The sequence below is a fragment of the Cannabis sativa genome, chromosome 6 (assembly GCF_029168945.1).
Source record: "Cannabis sativa cultivar Pink pepper isolate KNU-18-1 chromosome 6, ASM2916894v1, whole genome shotgun sequence".
Classification (NCBI taxonomy): domain Eukaryota; kingdom Viridiplantae; phylum Streptophyta; class Magnoliopsida; order Rosales; family Cannabaceae; genus Cannabis; species Cannabis sativa.
In genome coordinates, this window is record NC_083606.1 from 1,187,710 (window position 1) to 1,207,342 (window position 19,633).

General features: G+C 33.5%; 2 protein-coding genes across 4 annotated transcripts; both read left to right on the forward strand.

Moving 5' to 3' along the window:
* The first annotated feature begins 4,455 nt into the window (after positions 1-4,455).
* Positions 4,456-8,760, forward strand: LOC115725179 (putative disease resistance protein At3g14460). Its single transcript, XM_061116798.1, has 2 exons — positions 4,456-8,127; positions 8,327-8,760. Exons 1-2 carry the CDS (start codon positions 4,621-4,623, stop codon positions 8,336-8,338), a joined length of 3,519 nt encoding a protein of 1,172 aa, XP_060972781.1. The 5' UTR covers positions 4,456-4,620; the 3' UTR covers positions 8,339-8,760.
* Positions 8,761-10,554: 1,794 nt separating this feature from the next.
* Positions 10,555-19,321, forward strand: LOC115725046 (putative disease resistance RPP13-like protein 1). 3 transcript variants are annotated; one of them, XM_061116800.1, is made up of 6 exons: positions 10,565-10,716; positions 11,160-12,191; positions 12,341-12,427; positions 12,511-12,728; positions 12,777-18,738; positions 18,850-19,321. In XM_061116800.1, the coding sequence occupies exon 5, from the start codon at positions 15,508-15,510 to the stop codon at positions 18,733-18,735; it is 3,228 nt and encodes a 1,075-aa protein (XP_060972783.1). In that variant the 5' UTR covers positions 10,565-10,716; positions 11,160-12,191; positions 12,341-12,427; positions 12,511-12,728; positions 12,777-15,507; the 3' UTR covers positions 18,736-18,738; positions 18,850-19,321. The 3 variants fall into 3 exon arrangements, with proteins under 3 accessions (XP_060972784.1, XP_060972783.1, XP_060972782.1); XM_061116801.1 differs by lacking the exon at positions 11,160-12,191 and having other exon boundaries at positions 10,555-10,716; XM_061116799.1 differs by having other exon boundaries at positions 11,160-12,427; positions 12,511-18,738.
* The last annotated feature ends 312 nt before the right edge of the window (positions 19,322-19,633 follow it).

Here is a 19,633-nt window from a genome sequence, read left to right on the forward strand (position 1 = left end):
TTCTTTGTGAGGGCTTTTTATTATTAAAAAATATTTATACATATATTATAATCATTTTTACTAGATTTATTTAATTTTGTGGGGACTTTTATACTATTTTAGTCTATAATTATCAAATTAAAAAAAATAATTTAATTTTTTAAAAGTCAATATTTTTGTTAATGGGAGCTATAGCCCTCACATTAAAACAATTGGGTAATATATACTACTTAATTTATATAAGCTTTATTATTACTTAGTGTTGTACTCATTTGATATGAAAACAACCTTACACTGAAGACACTAGTGTAACTTTTCTTGGCAACTTCTTGGAACTATCATGAAGACACTAGTGTAACTTTTCTTGGCAACTTCTTGGAACTATCATGAAGACACTAGTGTAACTTTTCTTGGCAACTTCTTGGAACTTTCATTAATTACTATCCAAAACAAAAAGAAAAAGTCACAAAGAAAAGTCATACCATATGAACACAGAACAAAAGGAATTCATGGTAATAATAGCTTAGCTTTTTGTATAATTGGCAAAGATATTAGACATGTGCCTACCTATAAATTTGATAGGTTTCTAAACTATTTAAATTGAATTACTTATAAAAAAAGATGTTGAAAAAAAGTACACAATAATAAAAATTAGAGCATTTTTATTAGGCACAACGGTGTCAAATATTTTTTATAGGCGGTGCACTATGGTTGATTAGTAATATTCTTTAAAAGTTATTTTTTTAAGTTATGTGAAATCTAACATTTAATTATACTAATAACAGTATAACACCAGTAAGATTGTTACGCACCAATAATGCTTTTTAGTATTTCTTTAAAAATTAATGGTTCAAACTGACGGGCTAAAAGTTTTTGTAATTGTAATTGTAATTTTAAGTAGTTTTACTGCCCAAAAAAAATTACTAGCTCCCTAGTTACATACATGACAATTTAAATAGTTGTAGGGAAAATATGGATCTTTCTTATAATTATATTTAGCCTTAAAGAAATTTTACATCATTATTATTTGATTGATGAGTTACTAATCAACCAAAATAAGGAATTGAAGAGGAGTGTTAATTACAATTTTATATTATAATATATGTCAGAGTGTTATTTTTTTGAAAAAAATTCACAGTAATATTTGTTATAGTTAAAACATTAACCTTGTAAGTTTTTATTTTTATTTTTTATTTTTTTAATAGTTTATAGTATCGAAAACAAATTTGAAGTTTTTGAAAGCGTGTAGTAGACTGAAATATCAAGATCTCTGTTGTCAATATTATAAATTATTTAAAAATTTTAAAAATATTACAAATTTAATATTGTAACTATAAAATATATCACCACTCAAACATGTATATTTTTTGACGTAAAGATTAAGAAAAATGGAAATAAGAGAATAACGGTATATATTAATTGAGTATTGCTATTTAGCACTTTATGGGTATCCAACACCATACTGATATGACACATCGTAAATGGTTAACGATTTTTTATATTTTTTATTAAATCAATTTGTGTGAAATTCAATATTAAAATGTATTAATAACAATATGCAATTTCTTGTGGTATTTAACACCTTACCTCATAACATTTTTCATATTAATTTGATATGAGCGCCAGTGCCCCACCATAGACGAAAGACACAACTGAAACATTTCCTCGCAACTTCTTGGAACTATTATAGTCTTCCATCTTTTTTAGTCCTAACACAGTAACTTCGGTTAAGGAGCAAATCACTTCTATTCTTGGAATGGCCGAAGCAACTGCTGGTTCTTTCTATCTGGGGCTTCCAAATATTATTGGGAGGAAAAAAACGGTGATTCTTGGCTTTCTCAAAAACAAAATTGTTAACCGAATCAACAGTTGGGATGGTAAATTTCTTTGGGAAAGAAATTTTGCTTAAGACTGTCATCCAATCTCTCCCAACGTATGCCATGAGTGTTTTCCTTATTCCTTTGGGTATTTGCCAAGACATTGAGAAAATTATGGCAAGCTTTTGGTGGAAAACAAAGAGTTCAAATGGACAAGGTATCATCTGGATGTCTTGGGATCGTATGGCCGCACCTAAAGACTCTGGGGGTATGGGTTTTCGACATCTCCATGACTTTAATCTTGCTATGTTAGCCAAGCAAGGCTGGAGACTTCTCTACTCTCCTTCTTCTCTTGCTAGTCAGGTGTACAAAGCTAAATACTACCCTCGTACTGATTTCCTAAATGCTGAATTGGGTAATAATCCTAGCTTTGTCTGGCGTAGCATTTGGAGTGCACAGCATCTGGTTCGGCTAGGAGCTAGAATCACTATTGGTACTGGTCTTTCAACACATATCCTCAAGCAACCTTGGCTTCCTGACTCTGTCAACCCCTATGTCTCTACTACAGGACCGGGTCTCGATGGGTATATGGTAAGCTCTCTCTTTGATGTCTCAACTCGAAGCTGGGATGTCTCTCTTGTCCAGGATATGTTTAACACACGGGATGCAGCTCTCATCCTTGGAATTCCTCTTAGCTCTACAGCTACTGAAGATTGTTGGTCTTGGACTGGGGATAGAACAGGCAGCTACACAGTCAAGTCTGCCTATGCTATGTTGCAACCTCAGAAGACTTCTCGGTCTGGGGAAAACAATTCGGGATTCTGGCACAAACTTTGGCACCTTAAAATACCGCCAAAAGTGACAAATTTCATGTGGAGAAAGCTCGATGCTCTTCCTACATGCCTCCAACTGGTTACTAAGTGTGTAAGTATCTCTCCCACTTGCCCTGTTTGTCAACTACATGCCGAAACACCTTCTCATGTTCTTCTCAACTGCCCGCTTGCTCTAAGCTGCTGGCACAAGGTTGATTTGATTCCTTTAGCTGATTCGCAAGGTACTATTGGTCATTGGCTTTATAGTGTGTTTGCTAATTATGATGATGATGTTATTTGTCGTGTGGTTATGATCTGTTGGGCTCTTTGGAAAGCAAGAAACACCTTAGTTTGGGACAAAAAAGCTTCTTCTGCTACTCAAATTCTCTCTTCGGCTTGGGTTACTCTTGATCATTGGCGTAAAGCTCAAGACAAAACATGTTTATTATCATCCTCTCTTTTGCATGATGGTAGTAACATTGAGCAATGGATTCCACCTGCTTCTAATACGATCAAGATCAATGTCGATGGCGCTATATTTGAGAAGGAAAATGCCTATGGGTTTGGAGTGGTTGCACGTGATTCAACCGGCCAAATAATTGATTTTATTGCTAAATATTACCATGGGGATTACAAGGCGGAGGTAGTTAAGGCTTTAGGGGTTAAGGAGGCCCTTAGTTGGATCAAGAATAAAGGGTGGAATACAATGGAGGTGGAAACTGACAGCTTACTCACTGTTCAAGCAATTTTTAGTACACAACAAATGTCTTCGGTATTTGGTTTGGTTACTAAGGATTGTAAAATTTTACTGTCTTCTTCACCAAATACTAGTTTACGTTTTGTTAAACGATCAGCAAATCGAGTGGCACATTTTGTGGCTAGACGCTCTCGATTTTACTCTGATCGTAGCATTCTTGAGAATAATGTTCTAGCTGATCTTCAAGCTATTTTGTAATTAGAATGCTCATTTCAATGAAGTTGATATTTCATTTTCAAAAATTATGGTTGTTGTGGCCATTAATTATTCAAGACAAAGAAAAGTAATATCATATGAATAAGAGTTGCCATTGACAAGAGTAGTATTTAGTAATTTTGATAAGTGATACTCTATTTAGTATTTAGTTATACCAGTTAAGTATAACATTGAGAAGGGTCAATGTCTTTTAGCATTTGTTTGTGAGTTATGAAGAGAACAGAATAGGGGTGTATATCAAACCGCATAAACCACCCATACTGCACCTCACCGCATACAAAATACAATTTAAAATTCTTCACGGTGCGGTTACGGTTTGTAGTTTTTTCAAACCACGCGGTGTGGTACAATTTGCGATTTGGAACTTAATAATTGTAGTTCAAACCGTATTGCACTATATACTACAAAATTGTCAATTTTTACAATATGATTTTTTTTTTTGCATATAAGAATAAATATATGTAATATATGTATACATTACATTATTATTTTTAGAGACAATTTAATATAATAATTTAATGATAATGAGATATGTTATTAAAATTTTAATAATTTTTTTTATATTGTTAAAACTTTATAGATTGATTATTTAAATTTTTATTATAATGTTTAATAATGATAGTAGTGTAAATCGCTCAAATTACACTGCACCACACTACATTTTTACGATATAATTTTTGCAGTATTAAGATGTCGCGGTGCGGTTGCAGTTCGAGAAGTTAAAAAAATTACATATGCAGTTTGGTTAAAAAAAAAAAAAAAGTTAAAACCTGCACCTGCACCACCCATGGTCATATTCAAAAGAAAAAGAAAAAGCCAAGTGGAGTCATGAACGTGTTGTACCCCATAAGGTAGATGATGTTTAGTCACATCATATGAACGTGCTAATATTTCCATTGAATTATTGGATCACTTTTCCCACCATACAAAACCATGCCACTTGTTTTCACACACTCCCAATACTCCATTTTGTGCTCACATTCTCTACCAATACACTGCTTCTTTCTCTCTCTTTCTCTCAAGATCCTAATTGAAAACCATGGCTGCTGCATTGGTGGGAGGAGCTGTTCTCTCTAGTTTCCTCAATGTCTTCTTTGAGAGGCTTGTTCATAAGGACGTTCTTCAGTTGTTGAAAGGGGACAAACTCATTGAAACACTGCTCAGACAGTTGAATACTAAGTTGTTATCGGCTACTGCACTGCTGAATGATGCCGAGGAGAAACAACTTGGAGACACCAACGTGAGGAATTGGCTCGATCAACTTAAACAAGTGGTGTATGAAGCAGATCGCGTCACGGACAAGATCAATACTCAAGCTCGGCGACTCAAGTTGAAGAAGGATGAACTCAAAAGCACAACAATAAAAAAGTACTTCAGCTTTAATTTCAATAATCCATTTAAAGTAAGTGTTGTGAAATCTGAAATAGAAGAGATCCTTAATAGTCTAAAGGATCTTTTGGAACAATCAGACCACCTTGGTTTGAAAGAAGTTGACCAGAAATTCACAACATTACATACACCTCATGCTCCTTTGCTAGATGATTCACAGGTTTATGGAAGAGAGGGTGATAAAGAGGCTATTCTTAAGTTATTGTTGTGTGATGATGATGCTACTAGCCCAAACATCTCAGTTGTTCCTATAGTTGGGATGGGTGGAATTGGTAAAACTACTCTTGCTCAGAGCGTATATGACAATACCGAAGTCGAGAAACACTTTGCTTTGAAAGTGTGGGTAACTATATCTGATGACTTTGATGTTCGTAAAATAAGTAACAGTATTTTCTACAAGATCACTGGCAAAAATAATGAAACAGGTGAGCTACATCAACTTCTGAAAGACTTGAAGGACGCTTTGGCTGGTAAGAAATTTTTTTTTGTCTTCGATGATGTGTGGAATGAGAAATACGACTTGTGGTATCTTTTGAAAAGCTCTTTTCAATCTGGTGCAAAAGGAAGCAAGGTTATTGTGACCACACGTAATGAAGATATCGCATTGAAGATGAAGACGGGAAATGTTCAAACTTATGAGCTTAAAACCATGTCTGATGATGGATGTTGGCAGTTATTTGAAGAGCATGCCTTTGATAATGTTGACCGTAACGAGAGGGTATTGTTGGGGCAGTTGCAAGAGATTGGAAGAAAAATTGTCAACAAGTGCAAGGGCGTTCCTTTAGCTATAAAATCAATGGCTGGTCTTTTACGATCGATGCGAACTTGTGAAGATTGGAGACATGTACTACAAAGTGATGTGTGGAAAAGACATGACTGTCGCGACATTGGAATTGTTCCAGCTTTGTGGTTGAGCTATAGATTTCTACCTCCTTATTTGAAGCCTTGTTTGTCTTATCTATCAATATTTCCCAAAGATTACGAATTTCGTGATGTTGATAGAAAAAAACTAATTTTGATATGGATGGCGGAAGGTCTTTTACAACCTCAAGAAGGAAGAACAATTGAAGATGTTGGAGAAGACTACTTGAATGCTTTAATAGCGAGATCATTTTTTCAAAGAAACACGAGAAATGATTCTTTTGTAATGCACGATCTTATTCATGATCTTGCTGTGTATGTATCTGGTCAGAGTTTTTTATCGTATGATAGCTACAAAAAAGACTTGCACAAGCTAAGTAGCAAGACTCATCATCTATCTTACGGTTATTTCTTCAATACAAAAGAAATTGACTTTACTAAAGTGAAGAATTTGCGCAGCCTGATTTCATTACCATTAAGGTCAATTCCTTCTTCATCTCTTGAAACAGTTGTGCAAGAAGTTGTGTTAAGGAATGGAGGACTAAGAGTTCTTTCTTTTGTTGGAGAGCATATTGATTTGATTACAAATTTAAAGCATTTGAGGTACTTGGATGCATCGGACAATGATGTCAAAGAGTTACCTGCTTCTATTTGTGGGTTGCATAATTTGGAAACACTGTTGTTGAGTAAGTGCTATAAGCTCACCCAGTTGCCTGATTCGATTGGAAATCTAAAGCATTTGAGGTACTTGGATGCATCGGGCAGTAAAGTCAAAGAGTTACCTGCTTCTATTTGTGAGTTGCATAATTTGGAAACACTATTGTTGAGTGGGTGTAGAATGCTCACCCAGTTGCCTGATTCGATTGGAAATTTAAAATATCTCAGGTACTTAGATGTATCTTACACAAAAGTCAAAGAGTTACCTGATTCTGTGTGTCTGCTGTATAATTTGGAAACACTCTTGTTGGAATATTGCCAACAACTCACTTTGTTGCCTACCAAAATATGTGAGCTAATCAACCTTCGCCATCTTAAAATCAAATGGTCGTCACTAAAAGAGATGCCGCCGAGGATTTCCAACATGAAAAATCTTCAAGAGTTAAGTGATTTTGTTCTGTGTGAGAATGATGGGTACAGGATCAAAGAGTTGGGTAAGTTGGATAATCTCCAACTCCATGGACGCTTGCGTATTTCAGGGCTTCAGCATGTTAGAGAAGTGAGTGATGTTTTGGAAGTCTTAAAGAACAAAGAGTATCTCACAGAGCTTACATTGGAATGGGATGGTAAAACAAATGATTCTATTAGGGACAGAGAAATACTTACTGCACTCCAACCACATCCAAATTTGAAGAGCCTCGAGATAGTCGGTTATGAAGGTATGAAATTGCCGGAGTGGGTTGTAGATCCAGTGTACTCTAATTTGGAAGTAGTTTCTCTACAAGGTCAAAATTGTTGTTTGTCTTTACTGTCATTTCAGCACCTGAGTTCACTGAAAGAGCTTGATATTGACCTTATGGCAATCGATATAACTAATGAATTTTGTAATAATTGTTCGCATAATTCATTTCCAGTTTTAGAAGAGATGCGTCTCAGAAGGATAACTGCATTAGATTGGTCGTCTATCAATACAAATTATCAAAATGGTGACATTTTCCCCTGTTTGAAGATATTTATTTTACATTCCTGTAGTAGTCTAAATGTGGCATTACCTATGGGTAATTTTCCATCTTTGGATATGATCGAGATTGGTGATTGTGATGAATTGGTGACTGTATTTCCATCCACTAGTACTGATATTGATGTTGCATATCCCTCCCTTAGAAGCTTGCTGATACTGAATTGTTCGAGGTTGGAGTCAGTTTCCGAAATGGGATTACTGCCCGCTTCTTTGGAAAGACTACATATTGATTCCTGCAATACGGTGATAGGAAGTCGTATGCAATGGAATTTGCAGAGATTCTCAAAGTTGACTGAATTAACACTTTTCAATTATGGAGGAGTGGTGGATTCATTTCCTGAGGAAGGGCTGCTCCCATCTAGTTTGACATTTCTTTGCATCAAGAACTTTGATAAGCTTACAGCTCTAAACACCAATGGTTTTCACCACCTCACCTCACTTCAAGAGCTGAGTCTTTGGAAGTTGGAAAAGTTAGAGTGCTTGCCAATAGGACTTCCCCAGACTCTTACTACTTTGTGTATAGTAGATTCTCCTCTGTTAATTCCAAGGTGCAAGAGAGAAACAGGAGAAGATTGGCCCAACATTCAACACATACGTTACATAATCATAGATGATCAGGTAAGTTTTCCAAAGTGGTAATTGAAAGTCTTTATTCTTTTTAGTTGTACTTAGTTTCCCCTAAGATTTTCTCTCATGTTCCTTTGTCTCTTTTCCTTTACAAAAAATATTTTCATTGAAAAGATACTCTGCAATGAAACTATAGAATTTGTATAATGTGATATAATGTTTGTTTTTATTTTTCCTTTCTCTCTTGCAGTTACTTAAATGAGGTGAGGACTGAGGAGCCGTTGGTGTCATTTCGGACGGATTTGTGTGACTTTTGATGCTGCTGGTGTTGATGTCTTTGGCCTAGTGTTGCGCTGCTCCTTCAGTTACTATCTTGTTTTCTGATACATTCGATCTTTTACTCAAAATCGTTGTGCTAGCTCCTTCGGTTACTATATGTTTGTTGACAAGTTGGAATGTAATTACCATATCGATTTCATTTTTCTGGTTGCCCAATCCTCTTTTGATGTTGGTGTCTGTCTTTGAGTAATCTATTTTGTATTTGTAGTTTTCTTTTTCTGTTTCTGGTTTGTGTGTGGATTTCCTTTGTTTTTGTTGTGTAGGGTATTCTTCCGCCACAAGTGAAGTTATTCAATAAATTCGGGAAGAGATCACTCATAGACATGCGATCCTCTTCTCTTCTTATTTTACTATATAGCAGTTTTTGAGGTCTAAGCTAATAATACTATGATCTTCTTCTATATCTGTACTCACTCAAATCACTCTGCTCAGTTTCAACTTTTCAATACTTGTGCTTAGTCATTTCCTTATTTATGTTCAATGCTGTTATAATTACAAATTTCATTCATAAATGAATCAGATAAATACATACATTCATTAATGATCATATAACTTGGTACAAAATGAGATAAATACAGGTGCTGTGGCATTAGATAAGTTGATACGCTAATGTTCTAGTTCAGATTCTTTCTAAGGTAAAAATCGTCTGTTGGCTGCTATGTGCGCAATTTTGAGGACCTGTCATGGTTTTTCTCCGCCGCAAGTGAGGTTTTTCAATACACTTGATCGGGCTCAGTTTAAGACAAGTAACCTCTATCTTTTAAACTTAGAACATAGGCACTTCGTTGATATCAAAGACAAAGTTACAAGGTTTCCAAACTCTTCCAGACAGTTTGGTTTGAAATCTCTCCATAAAGTATTCTACTTTCTTTTACACATAAGTTCTCACTCATCTAGTAAGATAGGACTAATTAACGTATTGCTATTCAGCACTAGTAATGCTCAATATCTTTTATAGGTAACACTATGATTGTTTAGCGATATTTTTTAGAATCTATTTTTTAAGTTATATAACACCCGATACTTAATTACACCAACCGCGGTATGACACCAAGAATGGTGCTAGACACCATAATACTTTTTAGCATTTCTCCTTTTTATATAGACTCAGCCACTAATTAATAAGCAATAAGTCCCGTAATGTTATAGCTTATAGGCCTCAGTGCATTCATTCAGCATTCGTTCAGATTATGTACTTATTATATGCAGTTTTCTTTTAAACATGTAATAATAGTCTTTCTATAAGAAGTTTAATTTTTTGTAGTAATAATATTTAAGTTATATTTTTAGAACTCTGTAACTATTTGACCGTAATGTTAAGTCATTATCCACATGTCATTTTCTTTTTAGTATATTTAAACTATTTTTTTTTTTTTTGAAATAAAAATTGATGACTTGGACCAATTAGGGATTGTCACGCAGTAATTTATTTAATACGTAACATCCAAGTACTACAGAGTTTCAGAATTATAACTTTAAGTATTATTACTGCTAAAAATTAAACTTAGACATTTATTTGTAACTGAGAGTTAAAACTTAAATATTTATGTCGTTAATTACTCTATTTATTTTCGTATTTTTTAATTTTTTTTATATTTTTGCCGATTTGTAATTTTTTAGAAAAATATATTGTCACAATATTATTTTTATATTGTTACAATATTATACTATATTTCCACAGGCATAGGAGGGCTAGGCCCGTGCCTAGGACCCACAATTTTTGGGAGCCCAAAATAAAAAATAAAAAAAAAATTCATTAGGCTTTTGTTAAAGTAAAATTAAATGTATTGTAAATAATAAATATTCATAGCTTAGTTGATTGAGATGAATGTCATATTATACAATGTCATTGTTTTTGAATCTCATAACACTTTTTTTTTAATATTTTATATATATATATATGTATGTATAAATCTAAGAGCCCTAAATTTTAATTTGCCTTAGGCCCATATATTATCACGGCCGATCCTGCCGCACGGTAAAAACAACATATAAACAAAAATCTTTTTTAGAATGACCTAAAACCTAAAAAAAATCTGGAAAAATATAAAAATATATATGTTGTAAAAACGCAAATATTTTGTAATTTTTGTATATTTCTGAAATAATCTAAAAAATTTGCGTAACACATGCACCTAGGGTTGGACACGGGCTGCCCACAATGGCCCAATCAACCCAACCCGGCCCACCTACCTGAGAGTGATACTTTCCCTTCTCCTAACCCTAACCCTAACCCTATCACAAACATTCAACACAAAATCTCCTTTCTCCACCATTTCCAGTGGCAGCCCCATATTTGAGGTGAGATTCACTAACTTCAGTCTTCATTCCTATTACTTGACACTATTTCTTTATTTCTTTTTCTTTGATTTACTCATAACTTTCCTATTTTATTTTTTGATTCTTTGCTGAAAAAAATTGGTAATTAATACTCTTTTGGTTTATAATAATGATTTTGGGGCTGTTCATGTATGACATATGAATATATATATATATATATATAATCTTCTTTCCATTTATATATATTATATGTATTCTCTAGATTTACAGATATCATATGTATTATTGCTTCTTTCAATTATAATTCAACACAATATGCTTTCAATTATTTTTTCTAATTATTTTCTTTGCTTTACTGCCATATTTTAAGTGCTATGTGCCCAATTATTAGGAAAAATTAAGTTTTTATGCTTAATTTTTTTTATCTAATTAGAAAAATATCTCATTTTTATGCTTGATTTCAGTTCAGGAGATATGAATCAGATTTTTGTGTTGGAATGATTGAAAAAGTGAGAGATTTTCATTGTTTGGTAAGTGTGAGATGCCAATTTGGAAGGCTTTGAAAAGTGGCTTAAATGAAGACTAAATACTACCACCCATCCATTTTATTGCTAAAGGAAGACCTTTAGTTCTCTTCCAATTTCATGAAATTAGTCAAAGCTTACCTTGTTAATTGTATGTTTTTCGAATAATTGCTAACATCCATTATCATATATTGTTTTTAAGCTTATAAATTTGAATATCTCGTCTTTATCTTCAATGTGATATTTACGTGTTGTTACAATAATCTTGCTTCAAAAGAACTCTATTGAAAAGAGCTCTTCAAAAAATCTCGTCATTCGTATTTTTCATTCCACACATCATCCAGAACAAAAGGAAACCCAGCCAAGCAAAGTGTCCCTTGGAAGTATGGGTGATTGTATCCGACAATTTTGTTGTTATTAAGATAACAAAAATTATTTTGGAAAAGTTGTTGGAAAAAGAAACAAAGAAATTTCTTTTCGTTCTCGATGATTTGTGGAAGGAAAAATATGAGCGGGTTTTTTTTTGAAAATTTCTTTTTAATCTGATGCAAAAGAAAGTAAGATAATTGTGACAATCACATTGAAGATTAAGACAAATGTTCAAACTTATGAGTTTAAAATCATGTCTTATGATGGATGTTGGCTTCCATTTGAAGAACATACTTTCGATAATGTAAATTTTGATAAGTTTCTTGAAATTGTTAAGAAGTGCAAGGTTTCCTTTAGCTGTAAAACCGATGGCTGGTCTTTTACGAAACTTGCCGAGACATGTACTACAAAGTGATGTATGGGAGTTACCAAACTGTTGCGATATTGTTGTAGCTTTGTGGTTGAGCTATCGATTTCTTCCCCCTTATTTGAAGCCTTGTTTTTCTTATCTATCAAACATGTCCCAAAAATTACGAATTTGGTGATGTTGATAGAAAAAGATTAATTTAATATGGATGGCAGGTCATTTGCAGCCTCAAATATGTATGTTATTCATATTGTTGTATTGAAAATTATGCTGAGTTAGAGACTATTATATGTGTTGCATAGGCAGTTCCTTTAAATTGATCAATTTCTGGTGGAAGAATTGGTGATATTTAACAATTTCATTGAGAAAACTGAAGTGAATACAGATTAGTTTGAAAGCTGAAGAAGCTTTGGATATGGGAAGAGGGGATGGAGCTCGCTCGGCTTCTGATCAGATCTTAACTTCTTCTAAGGTAATCTTTGTGTTGAATTAAGAAAGCTCGGAAACTCAATGTGGATGTTTTAGACTGATGAGTTTTGAATATATATGGTTTAGATTGAAAACGCACAAAGTGAAGAGAATGTTTCCACAGCGGAGGTGAGTGCAAAGTCGTTAGAGCATCATGAAGATGAGTTGGAATTGTGAAAGGCGGCTGCACTGCAGATATGGGATTTTACCGAGAACAACTCGAGGAGAAAATAGAGTCTTAAAGGAATCATCTTAAAGAGTTGAACTCTAAACTCTCAATGGTACTAACTCTTTTATATATGATAGTCTTAACATGTTTCTAATCCAATAAATTTGGTTATTTTTAACTTGAGATCTTTGTAGGTCTCTTTATTCTTATCAAATTTAGCAATTTTAACATTTTAGGCTATACATCAAGACTGCATATTGATTTCGTTTTTTATTGGGCCAATATTCCTCTTTTGATGTTGATGTTTATGAATAATCTATTTCATATATACAAGTAGTAATTATGTATGAATTATTATTATAGGGTGTTTGAAAATAATTGTGTAATTATTAAGGTAGTACACAGCATGTTAATAACAATTTAATTACATCAATTTTCAATTATTTAGGCTTTTTAATTATTTCCATGTAATTATGTAGTCAAATAAATATACAAAATTGTGTAGTTACATTCAATTGCACTCAATTTCAACCTGCCCTTAATGATTGGCAAATGAGTAGTAATTACATAAAAAATTAACATTGATTATCCAAAAATAGTAGTACTGCTCTAAATTACACTATTTTAATTACTTTTCAACTTTCCAAACACACCCTGAAAGTATACTTAGCAATACAATGAGCGAGAAAGTTTACATTTCTATGCTCGAAACAAAAAACAACTGTACGACAAAGAGCATCAATGTTTACAAGAATATTGTCCAGTTCATTACAGTTGTTTTTTTAATGATAAATTATTTAATATTTCATTAAAATGCAAAAAAAAAAAAAAATTATTGTTTTTTAATCTCCTACAATCATCTATTTCCATTTGGGAAATTTGATTTTCTATACTTACATATATTTAATATTTTATTTCTAAACTAATACATATCATCATTGAAAATATATGACCACTTTATCTAAAATCCAAAAATACCCCTCTCAAATTTTCCATACTTTTTTTTAGTGCAAAAACATAAAAAAAAAAAAAAAAAAAAAAAAAAAAATTGGTAGTCCGATGGGGTCCGATGGTAGTCCGATGGTGGTCCGATGGTCACCTGATGCTACTTTTGTATGCACAAAAACATAAAAAAAAAATTGGTAGTAGATTTGGTCCGATGGTAGTCCGATGGGTGGTCCGATGGGTCCGATGGGTGGCCCGATGGGTGGTCCGATGGTGGCCCGATGGGGTGGCCCGATGGATGGTCCGATGGGTAGCCCGATGGGTGGTCCGATGGTGTAAATGGGGTGATGTAAATAGGGGTATTTTAAGGATATCATAAAAATTGTCATATTTTACAAATATTAGTTATTATTTGTTTAGAAAAAAAATTTTAACCAAATGTAAGCATAAAAAATCAAATTTCCCTTCCATTTTTATTTACATACAATTTAATCAATATACATTTAGGTCATTATATATGTACTCAACTCATACAAAAAAATGAAACAATTAATCATTACAATATATATCTAGATTTACACAAATATATATATATATATATCCATTATTAAAAGAAAAATAAAAGTGTGTATGTGAATAAGAATTATTTTTCTTTGTCTTCCATCATAAAATAAATAAAATGCACCAATTCAATATATTATTAGAAAAGATTTTAACAAGTTTAGAAATGAGATGTTTGTGTTTTTTATTAATATTTCTAGAGAATTAATATATATATTACAATTTTTTAAAATATATATAATTAACTACCAATTAGATTAGATGAGTTATTTTTTGAGGTCAAACAACATCCAATCAATTCAATTTGCGCAAGCGCGAATATTCGCATTTTGGACCTGACTCCAACCTAAACCTTGGAACCCAAATAGACCTTGGCCCCGACCCCAAACTCGACTCGGCCCCGATCTCGGCTTCAGATCCGAATCCAATTTAAATAAAATCAACAAATGAAAATGAAAATAAAATTTACAGAACACACTTTTATTTTTTTAAAAAAATAAAAAATAAAAAACAAAAGTGGTTATAGGACACATTTTTGTTTTTAAAATCAAAATTTTACTTTTATTTTTGTGATTAAAAAATTTAAAAACAAAAGTGTTACCAACATAATTTGAGTGGAAAGGATGTGTTTTGTAAAAACAGTCTATATAAAACGATTATGAATTATATTGTGCGACCATAAACGACCATTATATTTTTACTTTGCAACCATGACAGTAGCAAAGAATAAATTAAGTGAAGTTATTTTATAGATTTTAGTATTTCACATTGTTAGTTTGACAAATTTCACCTTTGAATCTGATCTTATCACCTGCTCTTCAATCCTATATGAGAGTAGGGAAATCATGTTAGCTTAGGACCTCATTTAGTGTGAACCAAATTAAACTCTCTTCTTCTTTTACTTATCTTTAGTTAATGCTCTTAATTTACAAGCTATAAATTCTTACACATATCTAATATGACACTGGCTAGTGGCCATATTTAATTTGGTGATGACACAAATATTCTAAGTAATGTTTTTGTAGAATTAATTAAAAAACTTGGATAGTCAATGAGGATGAATTAGAGTGATGATTTTTTGTGGTGTTGGTAGAGTGTTTTATATAAATATTAAATATAAATGACCCTCATAAAGGTAGCTGACTTTACAATAATCATATGCATGTTTGAATTAGTATAATATATGTAATTATTTTGTTTGAATCAGTCCTTTCTATACTCAAAGTCAGAAGTTTATCTCTTCAAATTAACATGTCATAACCACTTGTTTGGCAACATCTTGGCTAGTACTCTCTCTCTCTCTCTCTCTCTCTCTCTCTCTCTCTCTCTCTCTCTCTCTCTCTCTCTCTCTCTCTCTCTCTCTCTCTCTCTCTCTCTCTCTCTCTCTCTCTCTCTCAAGATCAAAAACCATGGCTGACTTAATGGTTAGTGGTGCTCTGCTCTCTGGTTTCATCAATGTCCTCTTTGATAGGGTTGCTTCTAATAAAGATGTCCTTCAATTATTTCTTGGCGACAAGCTCAATCAAAAGCTGCTCATAGAGTTGAAGACTGTGTTGTTGTCGGCTGATGCGCTGCTAAATGATGCCGAGGAGAAACAACTTGGAGACAACAACGTGAGGAATTGGCTTGATGAGCTTAAACAAGTATTGTACGAAGCAGATCACGTGATGGACAAGATCGGTACTGAAGCTCTTCGACTCAAGATAGAGAAAGATGAACTCGAAAGCATTGCAAGTAAGTCCTTAAACATTCTCAAAAAGTTTTATAATCCGTTTGAAAAGGCTGTGAAATCTGAAATAGAGAGGATCTTTCATAGATTGAAAGATCTTTTAGCTCAAACAAAACACCTTGGTTTAAAAAAAGTTGATCAGAAAACAACAATAGATAGACCACATGCCCCTTTGTTAGATGATTCACAAGTTTATGGAAGAGAGGATGATAAAGAGGCTATTCTTAAGTTATTGTTTTGTGATGATGAAGATGTTGACCATAGGATCTCAGTTATTCCCATAGTTGGGATAGGTGGAATTGGCAAAACTACTCTTGCTCAGAACGTATATTACGATAACACTGTCCAAGAACACTTTTCTTTGAAAGTATGGGTGACTGTATCGGATGACTTTGATGTTCTTAAAATAGCCAAACTTATTTTGGAGAAGATCGTTGGAAAAAGATGTGAAACGAACGAGCTACATCAAATTCAGAAAGACTTGAAGGATGCTTTGGCTGGGAAGAAATTTCTTTTTGTTCATGATGATGTATGGAATGAGAATTACGAGTTGTGGGATCTTTTGAAAAGCTCTTTTCAATCTGGTGCACGAGGAAGCAAGATTATTGTCACCACACGTAATGAAAATGTCGCAATGAAAATGAAGACAAGAGATGTTCAAACTTACAAGCTTAAAATCATGACTTATGGTGAATGTTGGAAGTTGTTTGCAGAGCATGCCTTTGATCATGTAGACACTAATGAGGTGGTATTGTATGAGTTGCAAGAAATTGGAAGACAAATTGTTAAGAAGTGTAAGGGCCTTCCTTTAGCTGTGAAATCGATGGCTGGACTTTTACGATCTATGTCCACTGTTGACGAGTGGAGACATGTACTGCAAAGTAATGTGTGGGAGTTGCCCAATTCTCACAACATTGAAATTTTTCGAGCCTTGTGGTTAAGCTACCGATTTCTGCCTCCTTATTTGAAGCCATGCTTTTCCTATCGTTCGATATTTCCCAAAGATTACGAATTTCGTGATGTTGATAAGGAAAAACTAATTTTAATATGGATGGCAGAAGGTCTTTTACAGCCACAAAACGGAAAAAGAATTGAGGTTGTTGGAGAAGGCTACTTCAATGCTTTGATTTCAAGATCCTTTCTTCAAAGATCTAGACGAAATCGATCTGTTCTCTTGATGCACGATCTTATGCATGATCTAGCATTGTACATATCTGGTAAGAATTGCATTGATTCTGATAGTTTTAAAGACTTTTACAAGCCTAATAGCAGGACTCGCCATCTATCTTACATGAAAGACATAAAAGACAACATAAAATTTGAAAACTTCTCTAGAGTGGAGTATTTGCGTAGCTTGTTGGCTTTACCATTGTCAGCTGTATACACATTCTCCAAAACAAGATTAACACATGACATTGTTCTCAGAGATGGAGGATGCTTAAGAGCTCTTTCTTTGTCAGAATCTTCTATCAAAGAGTTGCCTAATTCAATTGGAAATTTAAAACATCTTAGATATTTGGATGTAAGTCACACATCAATCAAAGAATTACCTACTTCAATTTGTGCATTGTACAATTTGGAAAATTTGTTGTTGAACAATTGCTCTGAACTCACACAATTACCTATCACCCTTTCTAAGTTGATACACTTGCGCCATCTTATGATTGGAGGAACTTCATTAAAAGAGATGCCACCGAGAATTTGCAATATGGTAAATCTTCAGACATTGAGCGATTTTGTTTTGTGCGAAAGTGATGGATCTAGGATCCAAGAGTTGGGTAAGCTGGAGAATCTGCGCGGAAGCTTGCATATTTCTGGACTTGAATATGTCAAGGAAGTGAGTGATGCTTTGGAAGCCAAGTTGAAGAACAAGAAACATCTGAGTGAGCTTATTTTAAGTTGGAATGGTGAAGCAGATGATTCAATAAAGGAAAGAGAAGTACTTAATGCACTCCAACCACACGAAAATTTGAAGAAACTTGAAATACGCGGGTATAAAGGCACAAACTTACCAGGTTGGATAACACATCCATCGTACTCTAATTTGAAAAAAGTTTATCTGCAATGCAAAAATTGTTGCTTGTCGTTGTTATCATTTCAACCACTGATTTCACTAAGATATCTTCATATTTCCTGTTTGGAAATTCGTAGCATTTTTCTGAATAAGCCATTTCCACTCTTGGAAAGATTGGAGCTTGTTGGAATAACTACATTGGATTGGTCATTTACCAATACATATGACCAAAAGTGTGAGATTTTTCCTTGTTTGAAGAAATTATTCTTACAAACTTGTGGGAATTTAAATGTGGCATTGCCCAGGGGTAATTTTCCTTCTTTGGAAGAGATCCACATTTTAGATTGTGATGAATTGGTGACTATATTTCCATCAAGTAGTACTCTTGTTGACATTGCATATCCCTCCCTTGAAAAGTTAAGCATACATCGTTGTTCAAGATTGGAGTCATTTTCAAAAATGGGATTATTGCCCTTTACTACAAAATTTCTAATTATCTCATCATGCAATATGCTCATAGAGAATCGCATGAAATGGAATTTACAAAGACTTCCATTGTTAAATCGGTTAGATCTTGGAACTTATGTAGGAGCAGTGGATTCATTTCCAGAAGAATGGTTACTCCCACACAGTTTGACTCATCTTCTTATCGGTAGATTTGATAAGCTTACAGCTCTAAATGGCAAGGGTTTTCACCACCTTACCTCACTTCAACGATTGTGTCTGAATAGCTTGACAAACCTACAGTGCTTGCCAGAAGAAGGACTGCCCAAGAATCTTGTTGCTATGACCATTAGATATTGTCCGCTGTTAGTTCCTCGGTGCAAGGAAGGAACAGGAGAAGATTGGCCCAACATCCAACACATACCGAACATACACATAGAAACAGAATAGCAGGTAATCACTACAAAAAATCTTACTTTTAGTCACAATAAAATTTGTCACATTATAGAATTGGTATAATGTAAGACTATTTCTTTTTAATTTTCCTTTCTCTCTTGTCTTTAGAGAGTTCGTTGAATGAGGTGAGGAGGACTGAGGAACCGTTGGTGTCATTTCCGACTTGTGTGACTTTTGATGCTGCTGGTGTTGATGAGTCTTCTGTTTTGCATTTCAAGTGTAAAAGTTGTGTGTGGATTTTGTTTGTTTTGTTGTGTGGGATTTGTTACCACTGTATTCTTCCGCCACAAGTAAAGTTATTCAATAAATTCGGTAAGAGGTCACTCATGCACATGTGATCTTCTTCTCTTCTTAAAAATATGAAGAAATGTTGTTTAATAATATTGGTGAAAGTGTACTGAATTTGAGTGTGCCTCTATACTTCAGTAGTTGTTTTTCATAATGTATAGCAGTATAGCATAGTATTTGAGGTTTTATACTATGGTGATGATCTTCTTCTGTTAAATTACTCTGCTCACTTACAACTTTTAATGAAAGTGAGTAATTTGTTATGGTACATCTGTTTTGATTAACTTTTAAATTCTTGGCATCTATGTGTTTGTTTGCTTAGAAAAGTTGGTAATTTAATTAGTGTAATTTCTTAGAAAATTATGTGTTTGTTTGCTTAGAAAAGTTGGTAATTTAATTAGTGTAATTTCTTAGAAAATTATGTGTTTGTTTGCTTAGAAAAGTTGGGCCCATTATTACTTAGGACCAACCCTATCTGTACTAATATAAAATATAAGAGCTCGTTTCATACATCGTAGTATTATGCATTGAATTGTATTGTGTAGTAATGTGTAAGGTTGAATTTTATTGTATTATATAGTAATGTGTTAGGTTGAATTTTATT